This window comes from Rhinolophus sinicus, linkage group LG06 (assembly GCF_036562045.2).
Source record: "Rhinolophus sinicus isolate RSC01 linkage group LG06, ASM3656204v1, whole genome shotgun sequence".
NCBI lineage: Eukaryota > Metazoa > Chordata > Mammalia > Chiroptera > Rhinolophidae > Rhinolophus > Rhinolophus sinicus.
The window spans coordinates 55,808,695-55,829,468 of record NC_133756.1 but is presented as its reverse complement, the minus strand read 5'-3'; the positions used below and the strand labels follow the sequence as shown (position 1 = coordinate 55,829,468).

The 20,774-nt window shown below is 39.4% G+C and overlaps 1 protein-coding gene and 1 pseudogene across 2 annotated transcripts in view; one reads left to right on the top strand and one right to left on the bottom strand.

Annotated features, from left to right (window-relative positions):
- Window positions 1-6,330, bottom strand: part of ABCD3 (ATP binding cassette subfamily D member 3) — a 65,437-nt gene extending 59,107 nt beyond the window's left edge. Inside the window, exon 1 of one of the 2 annotated variants that reach the window (XM_019752533.2) lies at window positions 5,999-6,330. In XM_019752533.2, coding sequence (XP_019608092.1) covers window positions 5,999-6,108 — 110 coding nt within the window. In that variant the 5' untranslated portion in view covers window positions 6,109-6,330. The remainder of the gene's footprint in view (window positions 1-5,998) is intronic. The other variant, XM_074335165.1, reaches the window with a different exon arrangement.
- LOC109458591 (lymphokine-activated killer T-cell-originated protein kinase) lies at window positions 6,107-10,122 on the top strand (annotated as a pseudogene).
- The last annotated feature ends 10,652 nt before the right edge of the window (window positions 10,123-20,774 follow it).

The following is a 20,774-nucleotide window of genomic DNA, read 5'->3' as shown; positions in this document are numbered from 1 at the left end:
AAAGGAGTATTTATGTATTTCTCTAAAAGCATACTTATGAAGTTCATGCATAAATATAGGGAAAATGTTTATGCTTTAAATGAAAATAGCAAAACATGCACATTATGTAAAAATATATACATATAAATAGGAATAAAAGGTAATAAAAATAAAACAATGTGTTATGGTGATGACATTGTGGACGATTTTTAACTTTTTAAAAGTACCTTTAATGCTTCTACTCTACTGTTAACTGTCAAAAGCAGGTTAAAAAATAATACCATTTTTATAAATTTCTGAGACTTGCTTTCCCCATGAATATAAAAGGAGCCAGCTCCTAAAGAGCTCATAATATACTTAAGGAGACATTCATTTGTAGCAAGAAAAAATTGTTATTTAAAACTAGCCACAGCCCTAAGAAATGAACATCTCACAGTGAAGAGTCATTCAACAAACATTTTTTGACAGCCTACTAGTCTAGCCACAGTTTTAGCCGCTGGGGCTATAGCAATGAACAAAATAGACAAAAAATCCTGCCTTCATGAAACTTAAATTCTAGCAGCAGAGACATACAATAAATGATTGATAGTGAGAAGTGCTAAGGAGAAAAGCAAAGCCAGGAAAGTGGGCAGAGTATGTCTGCAGAGGATGCTATTTTAAACTGAGTGGCAATGGAAGGTCTCACTGTGAGATGTCTGATAAAAGACTGAAAAGGGGGAGGGAGTAAGCAGTGTGGCTATCTGGGGAAAGAGCATTGCAGGCAGGGGAACAGCAAGTGCAAAAGCCTCGGAACAAAATGCCTGGCCAATGATGCTGACATGCCAACAACTGAGAAGTGTGGCTAATTAAACAATCTATACCCAGTCCCCCACCCCCCCCAGCCGACCACCACAGCTACACAGTTCTGAGAACATTGCTCCGGACCCGACCTGCATCAGGGGATTTCAGTACAGAGCTGCTCCCCCCCCCCCCCAGCAAATCCTTTAAGCCTTTCTTCACCTATGGTTGCTTAAGTATCTCCTTTTATTCTGAGGATCCAAATGCAGCCAGGGCCAGCCCCTAAGAGACCTACTCATGGTTCATCCTAAGGGTCTCAGGCAGCTCCAGCCCTCACCTGACTCAAGCCTGTACTTTGCAAAACATTCAGTGGGCCTGTGATATTGAGAAAAGTGAAGCCAGCCCCTTCTGGAGCTTGATTTGAAAGCAGATCTCAGGAAGGAAAGTATGCAGGAAAGTTGTAGAGACCTTAGTGGGGAGAGTGCATGGAGTAAAAGCTAGAGCTATGAGAACACCCAAGGAGTACAGAAAAGACCCAGCTGCAGGGTTGCAGGGCTGAGGCTCAGGGAAAAACAGTCAACAAATTTCCAACAGTGGGAATATCTAAAGAACTTATAAATAAGAGAAAGTCTCCATTTTAAGCTGTTGACTATGTTGCTATATATATAATCCCTGCCACTACTCCCAAATTTTCAATAAAACTCTACTACAAATATCTGCTTTGTGACTGATGCTTTAAAGGAATCAAGGCAGATACTAAAAAGACAGGCTCAAGAGACAAGATATGAGAGGGAGCTAAAATAGAGCAGAAGCAAAGAAGTGAAGTAAGGTGTGTCTAAGGAAACACAAGCTCCCTAAAACTCCGCTAAAATAGTTGGGGGAGAAAACTGTTCCCATCACCTATAGATCGGGGCTTTGAAAAGGATGGAAGATAACCCCATGAGCTGGTGGTCTTGGCTACACCCTGATGGCTGACAGCTAGATTACATCCAGTTAAGCAATAAGTAAATAAAACAAGAAAGGTACCTAAATTCATGCTGCAGAAGGTTAAAAAGAGGGTGATCATCATTTAGATGATCGAGAGTAGTTAAATAACTTCATGGCAGGGGTGAACCTGACCTAACCCTTCAAGGATAAAAGTTGAAGAGAAATATCCCAGGTATGGCTAATGTCATGAATAAAGCTCCAAAGCCAGGAATGAGTGTGGCCTGTTCAAAGAACAGTGCAGAAACTGGCCTATTTGGAACAGAGAGTCCTTACTGGCAGGCAGTGGCATAAAAGATTAGCCAGGTAAGGTGAAACCAGATGGAGGAAGGCCCTGAAATCCAGGATGAGAAATCTGAACTTTGACAAGCATTCATGGGGAGGGAAAGAAACTGCTTTGTTTGGTTTCTGGTCTGGGTTTTTTTACGATCATAAAATACTTTGGCAGTGTACACTGGTCCTTTTCCCTACCTTCTAAAATTGGCCCACTGATTTCCCAATATCCAGCTCATGTTATACACCCTCAGGTACACCACTAGGGCTTCTATGAAGATAATGTTTCTACTCGTGTTTGTACTGGTCCCACATCTCCAACTGCCTGTCAATTACCCTTACAAGTTCTTCAACTATCCTACACCGTTTGTCCACCCTATAAACACTGCTGTCTCTCCCATGCCATGTGCAAACTAGGAGTTTAAAGATGACTCAGGCCATGTCCTTAAGAAACTTAGAGTCTGATGCAGGCAAAAGCCAAGAAAATGAACTAATACAATACAGAGAGGTAACTAACTACTAGAGTAGAGGAAAGCTTACAGTATCATGAGAGCTGAGGACATCAGTTTGGCGATCAGGAAAAGAGAGAAAAAAACAGAAGAAAATGTTGGATGAACTGAGACTTGAAGGAAAATAAGCATCAAAGGCTAGGAGAAGGGCTGAGGGTGGCAGCGATTACCATCAGACTGGGCAGAGCCTGTCATACTCAGAGGCTGTTAATTCCATATGGCTGGGTGGGTGGAGAAGTAGTAAAGGATTGTATTATGGACACCATTTGCTCATGCTAAGAATTTTGTATTTCAGAACAGCTGAAAGATTTTAATTCAGGAATAACATGATCATATTTGTGATCCTTAAAAAGTGCTCTGGTGGCAGCGGAAGATGGGATTGAAAGGGCACCACAAAGCTTTTCTTCCTGTCATAAAATGCAACAAAAATCCAATAAAGACTGCTATAACATTCAGTTTATCTCCAGTTATCCATTCCTGCACCCCCTTTCCAGGCTTAGCGCACAACCTTCACAAAGCTTTCCCTAACTCTTCCCAAACACATTATTCTTTCCTCTCTCAGAACTTCTAATACATATCTGTCTGTACACTGCATTCCGTCATCACCTTGCAGTTTTAACTAATTTACATTTAAATTTCTTCTAACAAGTATGTAAGCTCCCTGAGAAAAAATGTCGTATATTTTGTTAATGTTTGTGTATTACACACACACACACACACCCCTCTTCATCCCACAGCGCCTACCATAGTAATACAACATTCTGAAACAGCTACTTCCTTTGATCTGAATACATGGTCTCCTTTATCCATGAGTGAAAGGATTCCATTATTCCCCATAAATAAAAAACAAAATAAGGCGTATGATTAGGCAAAACTAAGGTGAAAAAAAGTTAGTACAGTGATGATAAGAAATGAATACAAGGGAACTTTCTGAGCAGATGAAAATGTTCTAATTCATAATAGGGGATGAGCTACCCTGTTGTACCCATTTATTTAAAATAAATATAACTAAGATTTATACAATTCAATATATACAAATTTTACCTAAAAATCTGTAAAAATAAGCGGTGGGGATCAAGGAGCTATATATAAAACAAGAGTGGCAGGATGGTAATGGTACTTCTTGGGTAAAGTACATAGGGAGAGTTCATTATATTATTCTGCTTTGTATATGTGTGAAAATTTCCATAATAAAAAGTCATACAGATAATTGAACTAGATGAAAAAAAATTGCATTAACAAAACTAAAAAGTAATACAGAACATTACTCACTCTCCTAATGTTTGCAATAATGTGACATTGCAAATTTTAAAGTGGTTTTTACTAGCTCTATTACCTATCTTAGTATAAGGAACGTCTTGTAAGACAAACCTACTGTTAATAGCATGGGCCAAAAAAGGCAGAGCAGCCAACAGGTTCCTTAATTAAGCACCAGATAGCAAAATTAATTAGCCCTGCTACCAAAGATACCCGAAAAGCCAATAGAAAGTTAGAATTTTCTAATCTTCAAACTGTGATGCCAAAGATCGCGACTAAAATATTGATAAGATTATGGAAGTATAGCATCTACAAAGATAGACTTCCACCATTCTTAACAGTTTTAAAGTAACTCAATCACTGAGCTCAGTAATTTAAACTTTATGTTTATCGTCTCTTAATTTGCATTGTCCTCCCACAAGTTTCTCAAAAAGAGATTTTAAAGCATTTTACAACAGACACTTAAATTATTATAAGACAGATTCTGTTATACTGTTGTGTGACTACTGCTATTATTTCCCATTTGATTATGTTTAAAACTTTCCTTACTCAATAATCTATGGTTTTGTAAATCAGTAGCTACCTTAGCTGTGACATGAAGAGTTTCTCGGATGCTGATAATGTTCTTATCTAGGTGCACATCTGAGAGCTGATTACACAGATGAATGCTATTTGTGAAAATTCTTCAAGCTCTGCACCTACGTGTACTTTTCTATGTGTAAGTAATACTCCAATAAATCCAAGTCTGTTTTTTTATCATAAAAGTAAGCCAGACCTTTAAGGGCTGTCCTCCAATCCCCTTCCCCATACCGAGCTGTGCTATGCATTGAAACACTCCTCTGCAAAAATGTAATTCAAAGTTGTTTTATAGCATTTAATATTTTCTGTTGGCATATTCTCAGACAACAAATAACTTCCATTTGAAATTGGGGGCTCAGAAAGCATACATTCGAATAATAAAATATGCTTATATTTTCTAGAATTAATCATTGTAAAGGCAAACTGAATACAAGAAAAGTGAATAGATACTGTATTCTCCGGCCAAAGATACAAGTCATTTTCAACTTTGTTAGACGGATTTAGGTAGGAAGGAAAGACCATCATTTCAGACTTTAGTAAGATAAAGAAGATAGATTAGGAAAGGAAGGCCACTTCTCAGTGTTTTAGTCCAAAGTCCACTACTAATGAGATATTTTAGGTAAATCAAAATCAGAAGCCAACAGTATCTGCTCAGAGATGAATGAAATAAAATACATAAAAGCGGTACACCAAGTTAATATGAACTATCCAATGACTGGCAAGAATGATTGGGAAGTAACTTCATTTATTTGCTGAAGGCAAGTGTCTCCCAGCAAATAAAACAAAATGTTATGTCTATGATATGTAACCCTGCAACAGTAACTCAACGCTCTCTCTCTCTCTCTTCCTTTAATCTTATAATCTCACAAGTTAAATCTAAACACTAAAATTCTCTCAAGGGGAAGCAGTGGAGTATAATCAAAAAGGATCTTGATCCTCACCTAAAACACAATTTGACCTTCCACCTGCAGTGCCAGGGCAAGGAATCTTGCTCTCCAAACGTCAGAAAACCGATTCCGCCTTTGCAGATGAAATGCCAGGGCGTTTACTAACCAATTCCAAGGGGACACCACTTTAGACAGCAATTTTGCCAAGTGGATTCAGGATAGTTCATATGAACCACCCTCGCGACTTTCAACAGCAACTACGCGGGAATCGTGCCAAATCTCATCCAAGTGACTTAGACAACAAGCCTCCAGCCTGGCGAGTCCAATCCCCGTTCTCAATCACACAAACATGTTCACAAAGCAAATCCAAGGTCTTCAGGAGATGAGATGGCAAAACTAGAACACACCCAGAAAGTTGATACGGAAAGGAGGTGGTTTGGGGAGACGGGGGCGCGACAGCCTCGGGAACAGACGCACAGGTTTGCTAGTGGGCGCAAAAGAGAGATTCACAGTCCAAGAGGCAGAGAAAGGGGCTGGTCAGGCCCGCGGGGGCGCAGGGAGCACGGGGGACGCCGGCGCCGCGGGCACACCGGACACCGTGACATTGGAGCTTGGCAGCAGCCGCAGCCAGCTCTAGCCTCGCTTGACCCGGCGGGGCAAAGGGACCCGTCCGCCGGGCGCCAGGGAGGGAGGGAGAGGGCGCGGGAAGCGCCTGCTCGGCCGGGAACGCAGCGCGGGCACGGGCTTTCTTACCCTTGCAGGCCGAGGGCGCGGCGCCGCCTATGGAGCAGGCAGAGCAGCAGGAACCCGGCCCCCGCCAGCGAGGAGTTTCGCGCCGTCAAGTACTTGCTGAAGGCCGCCATGGCACAGCCTGCGCGAGCCAGGAAAGGGGACGCGGCCGTGCCTGCCTCAATGTAGGAAGCGCGGGGGAGACTGGGAGGAGAGGAGTGCGCAGAGGGAGGGCGGTGCCGTCCGCGCAGGACCGCCCCCTGCGCGCGTCGCCGCGCCGTCCGCGCGCCGGAGCCCACCTCGGACTTTGACTCGGCGGGAGCGCGCGAGGGCGAAAACGGAGGCCGGCGCAGGCCCGGGCGCTCTCTGCGCATGCGCACATCCCTGCGGGCTCCCCGGGAGCGCGAGCGCCGAGACGCGGTGGAACCTCGCTCAGAACCTCCACGCTCCTCGGAGGCCTGGCGGCTGCCCCTGCCTCCCCCCTACTGCCACCCCCGCAGACACACACCCAGGCTTTCACAAGAACTGGAAAAGCGGGCCTGGCCTGCACGGGAGATTGAGTGGGACCTGCCACTCCACCCCCGGCGAAGGGCCGTTACCACCCTCTTAAAGGAGGCCAGGGAGAAGGGGAAGGGCCCCATCAGAGAGTATTTACATAAAACTGAGGCTCTGTAGTCTTTTAGATGAAAACAGCAGTGGGGAACTCCGAAAAGGTGTGCGAGATGTGGGGAGAATGACTACAAATCGAAAAGCTTTTTCCAAGCCAGTGTTTTCCAAACCGTGGGTTACAACTTCTAGGGGATTGTGAAATCAGTTTGGTAGATCGAGGCCACCATTTTTTGTTTTTTTAATGAACTCGGGAAGAATAGAACACGATAGAAAAATCTCAGGATGTATCACGTGTGAAGGAGTTGTTTCGAAATTTTTATTCCAGTATTTTGTGTCTGTGTGCTGCAAGTAGTGATTTAAAATGTGTTTATGTGGCTCTGATCAAAAAGTTAGAGAAACAGTGCTCTTTGGAAAGGGACATTCAGAAATAACAATCTTGCATTGTGTTAAAACTGGCCTTACTCCCAGAATCTGAAGTCATTACAGACTACGGCATTCTTCCATCTGGCCCTAATGGTGCAGAAATCATCACCCCTGGCATTCTGACTGGTGTATGTAAAGTAACTTAGTGAGTCCCTGTCTTCAGTTGAGGAGACTGGAGAAAAGCAAGTGTGTCAATCAGAACATAAAACCTTGTATAATATATACACTTATTTAAGTAGCCTGTGTGTTAAAGTAGCCCACAAAATGGTGGTTTCATAGGTGGTGGTGTTTTTTTTTGTTTGTTTGTTTTTTCCCTAATATAAATTAGTAGTTGCCTAATACGGGTGAGGAGAATCACAGGGACCAGATACTGTAGTGTTAGGGGTGAGGGGGGAGGGGGCGGGGTTAACTCTAAATTTTGCTGAAGTGCAACTTCTAAGTTCTCCATTTGCCATGTAGACATTTCATGACTTCATTTAACAATTGGGTAATTAGGTATGCCTGGAACAGAGGCTACAAGGATGAAATGATCATAGTGCCTATTCTCCAGAGACTAGTGGAGTGAAAACACATGAGGAAAAAAATTATGAATGCGGTAAATGCCATATTGGAGGTATGAGCAAGGCATAATGACAGCACAAAACAAAAAAATGCTTAGTTTTACGGCTCTATGTGATGTCAGAGGGGTAGTAGATTGGGGGTGGGGAGTTTATCACTTTGTGAGGGGTATAAATGAGAAATGTCTAACTAGTACATTGTTTTGTACACCTGAAACTAATAATAATAAAAAAATCATCTACAGAATGGCTACTCACTTGCTATTTCTTCTAGGAGATATAGGGAGTTTAAACTGTTTTCTGCCATTACTGTTTCTGCAATCCACATGGCATTGTGTCTAGGGGCATTCTAACTTCTGGTGTGGCGAATGATGCTCAGTTAATATGCTACAGTAGTTGTGTGATAAGAGGTTCATAAAATGGTGTCTGGTCAGTGTCCAAGTCGCAAGTTCATGAATTAAAATACAATTTTTAACTGGGAAAAAAATGCTTAGTTTTATCTAGGGTTTTCAATTAAGGCATGACACAAAAGATGATTTTGTAGCTGAATCCTAGATGACCAGAAAGGTCACTCAGGAAGACAAGATGGAAAATTACTAATTCACTAATAAATTGCATAGGGATATAAAAATGTTAGGAACCTTGGGAGGAAGTGACTGAATTATCTTGGAGTTTGTAAATGAAGGAACAGCATGCAAAATTAGTCCAAACTGTAATCTATTTAGGAAATATATTCCAGAGGAAAGATATATTTAGGAAGTAAATTATAGTTCAGAGGAAAGATAAGTATGATTCATTGGGCAAGATATTCTAAAAGGTACCCTTGTTCAAGAAGCATGGGTGATTCCAAAAACATGCAATTGTTAGTGGCGGTGTGTAGGATGGAGGAAGGAGGAAACATCGCGCAGAGACCAATCTGAGCACTCTGGAAATAATCTAAGTAAAAGGTTGTCAACATCTGAGTCAGGGCAGCACAGAGCAAACAGGAAGGAAAGGACTCGGGATTCAAGTTGGATGAGGATGGAGGAGATTGTTATTTAATGGGAAGGAAAATTTTAAATTGACTCTGCGGTTTCCTGGTTGAGTGCCCGAGAGGATGACAATATTTACCTGATGTAAGCTCTGCCTACTTCTTTGAATATCTTGGCACTCCTCCCCTCCAGTGGATGTATTCTACCTCTGCCCAGGAGACAAGCGCACACTGTTATTCCGCTCTGTTGTCTTCCCGTGAATATGCTGTTCCTTCTACCTGACATACCAATACCTTCTGCCCTAACATCCTCACTCCAAACTTAGTTCATCCTTTAAAATGAGGCATTGATATAGTCAAGTCTCAACAATTGTAGCCAAGTGCGGGTGTTAGCCCGCAGGGCACGGAGGCAGCCACAGGGTCTAGTTAGGGGTCGCTTGGGACCAGATTTCAAGATGGCCTTGGCCTAGACCTCTCATCAGTCCAGGCTTTTCCTACTTGGAGTGTGACTCCACTGTGCCACGTGGCTCAAGATTTAGAGTGATTATTACATTGGAAGAAATCAATAATTTCAAGATACCCACCAAATTATCTGAAAAAAAGAAATCTGCATTGTATTCAACTCCATGTTGTACATATTCCTGCCTCTCCGTTTGTGTAGAAGCTTGGCTTTGGCTCAGGGGTAAATGTCTACCTTATGAAATGATCTCCAAGAAGCTCATCTCATTCTCCTTGGATTGTGAAAAGATGAGTTCTGAGTGTAATGGTCATTATCGAAGTATGTGTCACAAGGTACTCACGGATGACACTAAGATTTTGAAAAACCTCCATCTTCCAAACATTGTAGGTTATTGTGCTTTCACTGAAGCCAGTGATGGAACTCTATGTCTTGCTATGGAATACAGGGGTGGTAAGTCCCTAAATGTCTGAATGGGAGAACAAAATAAAGACAGCCGAGGTCTTTTTCCAATAGCCATCATTTTAAAAGTTGCTTTGAATATAGCAAGAGGGTTAAAGTACACCAAGAAAAGAAACTGCTTCATGGAGATGTAAAGTCTTCCAATGTTGTAACTAGAGGTGATTTTGAAATCATTAAGATCTGTAATGTGGGAATCTCTCTACCATTGGATGAAAATATGACTGTGACGGACCCTGAGGCCTGTTATATTGGCCTGAGCCTTGGAAACCCAAGGAAGCTTTGGAGGAGAATGGTGGTATTACTGACAAGGCAGACATGTTTGTCTTTGGCCTTACTCTGTGGGAAATGACTTGAGTGTTACACACATTACTCTTTCAGATGATGATGATGAAACATAAGCATACTATGCAGCTTTGGGAACTAGGCCACCTGTTAATATGGAAAAACTGGATGAAATGTATCAGCAAGTAATTGAACTCTGGTCTGTATACACTGACAAAGATCCTAAAGAACGTCCTTCTCTGCACGTTGTTGAAGCTTTGGAAATAGATGTCCAGTGACCACTTCGTATTCATGACTACCTGAGCTTTGACTATGGTTCATGTATGTAACTCTTCTGTTTACTGTAATACATTTATATAGCTACTATGATAATCCATAATTATTAGACTTTTTGAAAGTGGCCTATTTTAGGACCATAGTAACATATGAGCAACTCTTTCTATCATAAAGTATTTCATGTATACTTACGGTGAGCATTTGAGATTGTAGTGGGTTTTCTATAAAGTTTAAGAAACTATGTTCGGTTTAAGAAACAAATATTTGAATTTGTTCATGCAGATTTAAAATACTAGCAATAAACTGCATAAACTCTTACGTCTAATGTTAATTTGGGTAAAGTTACCATTTTAATGATCTTTCTCAAATATTTTCTCTTTTAATAAATCTGTTGAAATTAGTATTTTGTGCGATACAAAATAAGTTTACATTTGCTTATCTTTTTAAACATTAAACTTTTTGCTGGCCTTTCTTGGTTGATGTGCTTATAAAAGATGGTCATTGGAAACTGAGAGAATATGGCCCAAAAAAAGGAGCTCCTTGGGTATTTCCAAACATTTTCGGTTAAGGCTTGTGTTGCTCTTTTGGCTCTCCCCAGATCTTTTGGATTTTGCTTTCATTTATTAAATGTATTCTCTGAACTGAGATCCTTTTTCTAAAATTTTTTATTTACTAAACTGTATCTTAAGCATTTCACAGTTCTGGTGTAGAAATAATAAAACTCTAATAGGATGATATAGAATAAAGGACACTTTAGTTATCTGGGAAAAAAAAGGAGATATTGATAGCTTTTTACTCCAAACTGTCTTTTCTGACCACTTCCCCCTTCATCATCCCTGCCAAGTTAATCACTTCCTCCTTTGAACTACTTTGTTTCATACATAATTCTATTTAATGTATAGTAGGGTGCCTGGAGAGAAACTTCTTAGAGAAACTGCCAATCATTTATCTGACAAGGTAAACACCTCTGGGTGACAAGGTAAGTTAACCAGAACAGATCGTCTTTGCTTAGAAAAGAGTCATTTGAGAAGCTCCTCCTACTGATACAAATGGAAGGAGAGTTAGGTACCCATTGCACCCAGGAAAGTGTGTAATAGAACATTCTGACAAGACTGTTTCTCCAAATAACCCTACTTAGCCCAAACCAGTACTGGGAAAGTTTGCCCAGGAAAGCCTCCTGGGAGGAAAAAGATCGAAATCTCAACTTCTTTCTTTTTGAGGTTCAACAGTCTGAGAAACTTTCTGATAAACTGAAATAGTCCTGTTTTACTAGCACAGGGTCCTAAACAGAAACACTTCAGGAGGAATAGGGGGTCGGGGTGATGAACTACGGTAGTTGAACAATGGAATCTCATGGCCACAAAGAGAGCTGGTTCCAGCATAGTACACGGCTAAGCCATGAAGGCCATCCCAATCCAGTCACCCAGAACCACCCATATTTTTGGGGAGCAATGTCCAAGCATAGAGAAACCTTGGGAGTCCATGCTGCAGCCACTCTATAACCTGTTCAGGCGGGACATCATGGCAGGGGAACAGGGATGTTTGGGGTTGAGGACAGCCAGCTTGCAATGGCAGCACTAGCTAGCAGCCAAAGATTTTTAGTAACCAAAAATCCAGTCAACAAATGGCTGGAAGCCTCAGTTCTGTCTCTTACCTGCAATTAAGTCTAATAACTTCTCTGGGCTGAGTTAGTGACATGCAGGGCACATGCGGAGTCTCTGACCCTGCTACCCACATAAGAACTCAGGACATGGTGAGGCAAAAAAGGAACACCCACGGAGCCATAGGTAGGGGAGTCACACCACTATTTCTCGCTGGTGGCTGGGTTGGAGACACAGGGAGCAGGAGCCACACGATCCACAACCTGCCGTCCGCTTCTCTGCCAACAAACTTCACTTGCTAACGGCAATCCGCTCTTGCTAGCTCAGCCACCATCTTCTTGCTAGCCCCCATTTTCTGCTAGCGTAGCCACGGCCGTTATATTAGTGGCAAATTGCTCACTGGTTACAGCTGACAACGGCCAACTAGCCACAGCTGATGGCCATCCAATCACAGTTGATGGCCATTTACTACCTGAGCCAGCACCTTTCTATGTGAGGCTGAGAGCCTGGAAACTGCTGTCTAGGGCTCTGTCCCCACAGTTAGCTCCCATGGTTTTTGGTGAGTTCAGTGAGAGAGCCTCCAGATAAGATACTGGATTTCCTAATCAAGGCCTACAGTGAACAATTAATTAGAAAAATAAATTATATGAAATGATATGTGACTTTTACCCCAAACTGATGAGCTGGTCATACTAATTATTAGGTTGGTGCAAAAGTAGTTGCGGGTTTTGCAACTATTTTTGACCTTTTAAACCGCAATTACTTTTGTGCCAACCTAATAAAAATATATGTACGCACAGCTGTGCTTCTTTACATTAGGTACTGTGGGGACAGAGCCCCAGAGAGCAGTTTCCAGGCTCTTGGCCTCATGTGGAGGGGTGCTGGCTCAGGTAGTGGATGGCCGTCAGCTGTGGCTGGTTGACCGTCAGCTGTAACCATTGAGCCACTGGCCACTAATATAACTGCTGCGGCTATGGAGGAGAGTTGAGGAGAGTGGAAGAGGGTCAAGGAGAGTCGGTCAGTTGGCAGCAAAGCGGACAGCAGGTCGCACGTCGTGTGAACCCAGCCTCCAATGAAACCATAGTGGTATGACTTCCCTACCTATGCTCCGTGGGTGTTCCTTTTTGGCCTAACTATATCCTGCGTTCTTATGTGAGGAGCGGGAGCAAAGACCCCGCAGGCCACCCCACACGACACCTGTGTTCTTGTGCAGGGAGCTGGAGCAGGTACCCTGCAGGCTGCCCCGCACGACAGTACAGTCTCAAGCCCTGTACCATGCTGGCACATAGCAGGCACTCAGTAAATATTTGTTAAACTAAACAAATTAATTTTGCGGTTCTAAGAGAAGTGGCCACTGGAAAGGCCCAGCAGGTAGTCAGAAAATTCTTTCTTAGAAAGAACTAAGATCTAGTTCTTAGGAAAAAGAATTAGTACTAAACATTTATTCATATGAAAATATTTATCAGTGACTATGTGCCACGAACTGGGGCCAGTGGTGAAAAAAACAGAACAGTCTTCACAACAGTCTATTAGGAGAACAGTTATCAATATTAATCAAATAACCAAATAAATAAAATTCCAAATATAATAAGAGTTTCAAATGCACATTTACAAAAATATATGCAATGTAGAGGTCTTCTGTATACAAAATAGATGAATCTTGGGAACTGAATGAGAATTTAAAAGAAGACTAGGCAATTGAAGTAGAATATAGTTCTATGAAACACCTACATGTGAGGGATGGAGGAAGGAAAAGAGGAAAAGAAGCCAGGACAGTGAGAATGATTACAAAGGTAATATGGGAACCAGGAGGCATGAGGATAATAGAGGTCAAGATGGAAGGAGTTTCCAGAAGGTATAGGAATGCTTCAGGTTATCAGTATTAGAAATATATTCCTTCACAATGGGATTTATAGATGATGTAATACAGAATTGTACACCTGAAATCTATGTAATTTTACTAACAATTGTCACCCCAATAAATTTAAAAAAAAAAAAAAAAAAGAAATATATTCCTTTGTGAAGCCTTTACTGCGCTACTTTTCCTTCTCCTTGGTATCACCAATGCACCCTGTTCAGATTTCTGTCATAGCTTCTTTAATGCTTATCTATTCAAATGGCTGTAGCCATCACAAGGAAAGAAGCCAAGTCTTATTTTTCTGTAATCCTGCGTCACCTGAAAAAAAAAAAAAAGAAAGAAAGAAAAGAATAGTATCCATACTCCAAACAGAGTAAAAAGAATCATTTCTAAATTGCTCAAAAACTAAATAAAAATAAAAATGAAATTTAAAGAAACCATAGAACTATTAGAAGAAAACATAAAAGAATTTTTTATGAAATAATTATCTTAGCAGAGAGAAAACCTTTACAAGTATTAAAATCCAGAAGCCATAGAAGAAAAATATTGACGTTCGGCTAATTAAAAACAATTTCTTCGTGGCAAAAAAAAACACTACAAATAGAGCAGAATGAAAACTACAGGGGAAAAAATGTACTTCATTTCACAGGCAAATGGTTCATTTTCCTAAGAGTACCTTCAAATCAGTAAGAAAAAGGCCACAAACTGAATAGAAAAATGGGTAAAAAATATGAAGTACAGTTCACAGAATAAAAAATTAAAATGACTCTTAAACATAATAAAAGATGCTTTCCATCACACATAATAAGTGATACATAGCAAAATGACACTAAAATACAATTTTCACTTACCAAATTGACAAAGATCCCAAACTTTGATAATAAATATGTAATCATTTATTAATATTTCTGAGAAGCAGGTAAATTTGTACGAACTGCAAAACAATTGGTCAATAGCTTAAAAATACTTACAAATGCACATACCCTCTGACCCGATAATTCACTTCAGGGGATTGATTTTGTAAATGTACTCTTCACACATAAGTGAAATGTCATAGATGTCATGCATCTTTCTTTGTAAAAGTAAAGAATTGGAGGCATTCTTTAATTCCAATCAGTGGTTAACTAAATGTAATGGAATATTATATATCTATTATATTAAAAGAATGAAGCAATTCTTTACATACTAATATGGAATGATCTCCAAATATCATGTTAAGTAGGAAAAAGCCAGGAATGGATTAGTATGTAAAGTATGTTACCATTCATAAAAGAGTAGAGTGGGGAGTAATGTATACTTATTTGCTTATAGATGAATATAATATCTTTGGAAGGGTACTTAATAAGTTGATAATATTGACTGATTGCAGGCAGGGGAATTTAAGTGGGTGGGGGGTGAGAGGCAGGAAGAAAACTTTGCACCAAAAAAATGTGTACCTTTTTAAATTTTGAACTATGTGAATATATCATCTATTACATTTAAGAACTTTTTTTTTAATGAGGGGAAATTCATATATCTATTTTAATGTCAACAATTCCGTGGCATTTAGTACATTGACAATGTTGTGCACCTACCACCTCTCCCTAGATCTAAAACATTTTCATCACCTCAAAAGAAAACCCCATACCCATGAAGCAGTTACTCCCCACCGTCCACCTCCCCCCAGCCCCTGACAACCACTGATCTGCTTTCTGTCTCTATGAATTAATCTAGTCCAGATTTTTTCATATAAATCTAATCATACAATATGTGACATTTTGTGTCTGGCTTCTTTCACACAGTATCATGTTTTCAAGGTTCATCTACATTGTAGCATTTATCAATACTTCATTCTTTTTTAGTCATATGGTTGAAAAATATTACATTGTATAGATAGACACATTTTATGTATCCACTCATCAGCTAATGGACATTTAGGTTTCCACCTCTTCTTGGCTATTGTGAATAGTGCTGCAATGAATATGCATGTATGAGTATTTGCTTGAGTACCTGTTTTCAATTTTTTTAGGTATATACCTAGGAATAGAATTACTGGAACATGTGGCAATTCTACGTTTAAATATTTTGAGGAGCTACCAAACTGTTCTTCACAGCAGTGGAACCATTTTATTTTCCCACAGGAATGAATGAAGGTTCCAATTCTCCACATTCTCACCAACAGCTGATTTTGTTTGTTTTTATTATAGCCATCCTAGCGAGTATGAATTAGTGTATCATTGTGGTAACGATTTGCATTTTCCTAATGACTAACAATGTTGAGTATCTTTTCATGTGTTTGTTAGCCATTTCTGTATCTTCTTTGGAGAAATGTCCAAGTCCTTTGCCCTTTTAAAAATTGGGTTGTCTTTTTGTTGTGAGTTTTAAGACTTCTTTATATATTCTGGATACCGGACCCTTATCAGATATATGATTTGTAAATAGTTTCTCCCATTCTGAAGATTCTCTTTTCACTTTCTTGACATGTCCCTTAATACACACAAGTTTTTAATTTTGATCAAATACAATTTAGCTACCTTTTTTTTTTTTTTTTTTTTTTTTTTTTTTGCTGTGCTTTTGATGGGTTATCTAAGGATCCATTGCAAAAACCAAGGTCATAAAGATTTCCCCCATATTATTCTAAGTGTTTTATAGTTTTAGCTCTTACATTTAGATCTTTGATCCATTTTGAGTTAATGTTTGTGTATGGAATAAGTAGTAATCTCATTTCATTTTTTTGCATGTGGATATCCAGTTTTCCCAGAACTACTTTTGTACCTATTGTATTATTTTAAATAAAATTTAAATATAAAACAAATAGATAAGCTTAGTCTTCTTGGGTTTTCCTCCTTTTGTGGTGCATCACAGTTCTGGGGTCTAATTGATCAATAAGGCATTGTAGAGGTCCTTCTATTTATCAGTCATCTGTCTGCATTAGCTGTCACGAAAGTGTTATTGTCTCAGACAACACAGTTCCTCCCATGTTAGGAGATCTTGGGTGAGGTTGGGATGTTCTGATACTAGCTGAACTGGTATACTATGTAACTAAAAAATCCCCTCTCTTTTCCAGTTGCTGGCAGGATCTTTTTATTCTCCTCACACCTCAGTCTCAGTTTAAGCTTTGACTATCAAAAGTCACGAGGCCTTCCTACCACATCCACCTGAGGCAATGAAACATAGAGCTTGCTCTCTGAATGGGAGAAAGGAAAGGGAAAACTATGTGGTGAAAACATAAACTGATATCTCAAGAAATTGTCATGCTACACATGTATTGGGAACCTACCTACAAAAAATTCAAAAGTAAAATAATATGCAACCTCATAAAATTAACAACATATACACTACTACAGGCTAGAGAGTTACAAGGAGGCAAGTTTCTGACTATATTTCTACACGTACTTTTACATTTATGTTCATTTCAGTTCTCTGTCTTGTCTACTGTGCCCCATGACTGCATGCTCAGCTCCAATCATTTCTAAGCAAATTCTGATTGAAACAGTAGGTACAGTCTGATCCCCTGACCAGCAGGCTTAATGCTCAGTCACCCACCTGTACATGGGCTGCAGTCAACCAGATATAGCTCCTGGGCATCAGTCAAGCTTGTTCTGACTCATTAGCTAGCCCCAAATCACCATCCCCCTCTTTAGAACTAAAATGCTGCCCTGACCCCAGCTGGGATTGAACACTTTGCTGAGCCTCGTCAGGCAGGCCATCTTCTCAGAAATAGAACTGTGCCCAATAACTTGTCCAGCTTGGGATCCTGCTCCTCAGTCCCCTTGTATGACAATTGGCCATTGTCTGATTCTTGGATTCTTGACACTGTGTGCTATACACCAGATTAGAATCTTAAAAGGCTGCTAAAGTTTGGTGTGTCAGAAAAACCGTAATAATGCCAGAAAGTTTTGAAATAAAAGAGATATAAAAAGGCCAATGGAGTCTTTATTATTTTCATTTATATATATTTTTAAAACTGCAGTGAGTGTGTAGGTTCACCAACATAGCTAGACATTGTAGTGATAAATTTTGAGATAAGAAAAATGTAAATTGGCTTCTAATAAAAATATGGATCTAAATTAATTCCTATTATATTGCTTCAGTTTTCTGTTATCAAATGTATCAAAGATCCATCAGTGATTAATTTTTAGGGACAAAACACTGAAACGAAAAACAGGTAAAATTATAAGATGACTTATGATTTTGTGTAAAAATGACCATACGCATAAATGCCTTAGGAGTTACAAAAAGGAGCAGAGTAATATGAGTGGAATTAGTATGAGGGAATGTTCTCTGTTCTCTGAATGTTCCTCTTACAAAATTTTATCCTTATACAATGATTGCAATGTTTCTTTTAATCTCTCTGACACTATGAATGATAGTTTTTTATTTTTAAGTTATCTTCTCCCTATATAGTCTTTTTCATCCAAGTTGTTGTTTCTATCATGCCTTTATCTTCCACACAAGAGCTTCTCCTTAAATGTCTGGTAACCCTTGATTGTGTGCTCATGATCTTTGAGTGTGTGGAACAATTTTTAAAGCCTAAAAATTAGCAATGATTAGAAAGAAAAATACCACCAACATTTATGTATCGTACTTTATTCAACTGACTTAGTTTACTTACTTTATTTATATCTTGGTATCTATTCTTACATTTATTTTGTTTCTATTTTGTGAAACAGGTACAAGAAGATGATTGCTTAAATCACAATGATAACTTGGAGGCGGGAAGTTATAAAAAGACAAGCAGAAGCAGAAGATTTTAAAGCTGCAATGGCCCTTTATATCTAGACCCCTGACCTTACTTACAGATGAAAAAACTGAGTTAGGAAGAGGTGAAGTGATTTGGTGATGTGAAATGCTCTGTGACCAATTAGTGCCAGAATCAGTATAACCTTTCTTATTCTATGTTTTGTTTCTATACTTTTCCACTTCCTTCCTCTATAATACAGGTACAGAAAGACAGACAGACCCATTCAGAGTAGTAATTTAAGATTTTTCTTGCAGTTTTATTTGAAATTGCAAAATAATGGAAACTAACCAAAAATTCAAACATAGGACACTGAAAAATCTTTGGTACAGGCACACAATGATTTCTATGCAGCTATAAAAAATAATAGAGAAGATCTCCATGAACAAAAATGAAGTAATTTCAGGAAGAACCATTAAGTTAAAAAAAAAAAAAGCCCAAGAGCTTACGTACAATGCTACCTTTTGTGTACAAAGAAGGGACAATAAGGATACATACATATATTTGCTTATCTTTTAAAAAGAAACACTAAAGGAGAAAACAGATACTGAAATTGGTGGCATCTTACCTCTACCCTTCCAGGTTCTTTTGGCTGGTCTAATAATGAAATCTACATGAGACAGATTAACAAGAGAAAACAACCAAATTTAATTACATATGAATGCATGGGAGCCGCACATACATGAGCGAGTCAGAGACCCCACATACATGAGAAGGTCTAAGACAGAAAGAAAAATGAGGTATGTATGATCTTCTGAGCTAAGGACATGGTGAGTCACCTTGGGGCTTCAGAGGGGAGGAAGGTGAATAATTAGTAGTTTTCCTTCCCATATAGGTAGGTCAAAATGTTTATCTCTGATTATCTCTTATTATGGGCAAGGCCCCTAATTTAAATTCTTCTAAATTGTTAAGGGGTGAGGGCGGGGCAGGAGTTTCTCTTGAGCCCGCATAGTCCTGGTTGCCTGTAACTCAACCTGCATGCCACAGAGGCACATCTTGGGGTGACTCGTCCTGGACCCCTACATACATGTAGATTTTTATATATGTGTATTACATTGATGTGTTTCTTAATTCTATCCACTGAAAGGGCCAAGAAGCAAAGGTACTTTGGTAGCAATGATCACACAATTACACCTAGTCCCTTGATCTTGACCATTAGCACCGTCCTTCACTAAGACAAACCAGGAATCCTCAAAAAAAAAAAAAAAAAGAAGAAAAAAAAAGAAAAATAAACAAACAAAAAAACCGCTAATTCCATAGATGGAGCAGGGTAAGGATAAGATGAGCCCAGAACATACAGTTATGCCAGAAAATAAGAAAATGATTTTTAAAACAATGGGGATGTGTCACAAGAACACAAGGGCCATCTAGAAGATACTCTGACCAAAAAAGTGGAATAATTTGTGCACCAAAATGAGTACAGTAATGAATTATAAGCCATTGAAGAAATAGAAATTAATGAGTTCATACCTATAATAAATAAATAAATAATAGTGCAGAGGACAGGGTTCTGTTCTTAATTACAGTTGAATGCTGATAAATGTGGAGGAATATGCAAGTGGAAAATTATCATTTTGCAACAATCGTAGTAAAGATTGAATCATGCAAGAATCACCAATAGATGCTAAATCTAGGAGGAAATTTTGATAAGAAACAGGATATTTTCATAATCCTACGTTATCTCCCCATAGACCACCTATTAGTTACAACAGAGAAAAAAATAGTAATTTTCCAGTGAATAAAATAGACAACATCTTGACTACATGATCTAAATTAACATCACTAGTGTGGGACAGTGGACATCTCGTGCCTCTAAATGAGCTACTCAGAGAAAGATACAACAACTCTTATGCAGCATTCTGGTCTGGAAGGCACAATGTGAATCTAATCATGAGGAAACATCAGACTACCCTAAACAGAGGAACTTTTTTTAAAAAGAAAGGGGATACTGTATTTGTCAAAAATATCAGTGCTGTAAAGATAAAGTAAGGCTTTAGAAATATTCCAGATTAAAGGAGGCTAAAGAGAGGTGACAATTAAAAGCAATAGCTAACCCTAAACTGGATTTTATATTGGGGGGGTGGGGAGTAGGGGCTTTGTTAAGGACATTATTGGGTCAATAGTTGGGTCAATAACTGAAAAAATTGGGATACGATTGGTAGACAGTTATAATGATGTTAAATTCACTGAAATTGGGGCTGCTGGTTGGCTCAGTTGGTTAGAGCACAGTGCTCATAACACCAAAGTCGCCTGTTCGATTCCCACATGGGCCAGTGAGCTGCGTCCTCCACAATTAGATTGGGGGAAAAAAAAAAAAAAAGAAAACAATGACCTGACTGGGAGCTGATGGGTCCTGGAAAAACACACTGCTCCCCAATACTCACCAATAAAAATTAGGAAAAAAAAATTCACTGAAATCGATGATTATCCTGTAATTACATTAGAGAATATCCATATTCTAAGAAATATAGACTGAACTTTTAGAGTGAAGGGCCGTAATTTTGGAGTAAAGAGCCTTCAAATGGTTCACAGGAAAACACACACACATATATACAAAAAGAGATAACACACAAATCACAAAGCAA